The 1,713-nt window shown below is 34.0% G+C and overlaps 1 protein-coding gene across 1 annotated transcript in view; it reads right to left on the reverse strand.

Annotated features, from left to right (window-relative positions):
• Window positions 1–1,480, reverse strand: part of LOC110450253 — an 89,676-nt gene extending 88,196 nt beyond the window's left edge. The window contains exon 1 of the mRNA XM_021497697.1: window positions 1,202–1,480. Within this exon, the coding sequence (XP_021353372.1) occupies window positions 1,202–1,381 (180 nt within the window). The 5' untranslated portion in view covers window positions 1,382–1,480. The remainder of the gene's footprint in view (window positions 1–1,201) is intronic.
• Between the last annotated feature and the right edge of the window lie 233 nt (window positions 1,481–1,713).

Below are 1,713 nucleotides of genomic sequence, written 5' to 3' on the forward strand. Positions count from 1 at the left end.
GGGGGATACACGGTTAGGTGTCACATAGGGGGGGGGATACACGGTTAGGTGTCACACATTTCGGCTAAGCTACAATTGTATACAGTTTTATCATTTACATTATCCATCATCAGCACATATCGTACTGAAATGTGACGTTTATTGTTTGTTGAATCAAACGAATAATATATGAAGAAGAGTTATTATAAGCTGGACGGTGTTGAAAAATATTTGGAGATTTGTATTTACTTATTTATTTATTTATATCTCAATTCATCGCATAAAACATGCATAAATACATAAATTAACATTAAAATACACATACGTATTTATCAAAACTATAAAAAGCTAAATTCACTATTGAATTATTAGAGACGAGTTATATGCAATCATACATCAGTAAATTATTTATGATTCATCTAAAATATTAACTTATAAATCAACCATATACTTGCTATTACACATTCATCATGCGATAAAGCAGTTAGAAATATGATAATCAGTATAAATATAAAATCTATTCATGTCATAAAATGACAGTAATTATGATTATATATTAATTTAACAGAACATATATAATAGAAAGCGTTCATAAGGTAGCCCAATTTGAGTTTAATTGAACTAGTGACGTCATTAACCTGAACTGATGTATCGTAAAAATGAACGAATGATGTTGCTACTGAAGATAATAAGACAAGTCTTTATAACTAATGGTGACATAAGACGCGGGCCTGTATTCATGAAACCGTTGTTAGGCTGAAGCATGGGTTTTCTGCTCAAACCGACTTTCTTGTAACTCATTTAAATCACGTCAAACGATCAAAAAGTCAAATGTAAACGTTGAAAACAGTTTTGGCTTGACATTGACTAAATCAAATTTTGTTATTAATTTATAAACGGAACAAGAAATTCGGCTTGAGCACAAAACTCTATGCTTGAGCATGAGAACGGTTTCATGAATACGGGCCCCGAACTACAAATTGCATTAATATAAACTAACGACGCTATAAGAACAAGTAAAATGCTAAACTAATTACGTCATAAATGCGATCTTTGAACTTAAATGCGAGATCTGCGTGGGTTGTCAATCTCTGTAATATATACGTCTCTGTTTAATCTAATGAAGTCATGAACGCCGAACTTACGATACCATTAAAACACGTCCTTTGTGTCTTTTAATGCTGACTTTGAACACGAAAATGTTAAATACTTTAGTGTTTACCTTCGACTGGACGTTAAACTGGCCAACGTCTTTGATGGAAGCGTCGGACTGGAACGTGTACTGGTACTCATATCCACGTTGGAAGTTGATAAAACGACCACTTACAACACACACAACCACACAAATCCATGCTAGGAGAAAAGGAATTTGTCGGGGACGGAAACATCCCGGCAAATCCATCTCTCACAGAAATAATTTAGATTCTATCTCCAGTGTTTTTTTTCTTGGTTATAATTGGATATATATATATGTGTCCAATGTCCGTTTGACGTGTGCTCCTCTTCCTGTACCGTTAACTACTGGCCGAGTATAGGTAGGTATACAGGTATACAGGGCCCTGGTATAGGTACACCCCAGCTTTACAATCAGTGTCAGTGAAACGTTTCCTACTCCATATAATGGTTTTCCTTCCAAAATATGAATATTTATCTTCAATGTTGCAAATTTCAGTTCTGCCCTTTATCAGATAAATCAGAGATTATAAAACAATCTAAGGACTATTTTAATTCCAG

Source organism: Mizuhopecten yessoensis, unplaced genomic scaffold (assembly GCF_002113885.1).
Source record: "Mizuhopecten yessoensis strain PY_sf001 unplaced genomic scaffold, ASM211388v2 scaffold523, whole genome shotgun sequence".
Lineage (NCBI taxonomy): Eukaryota > Metazoa > Mollusca > Bivalvia > Pectinida > Pectinidae > Mizuhopecten > Mizuhopecten yessoensis.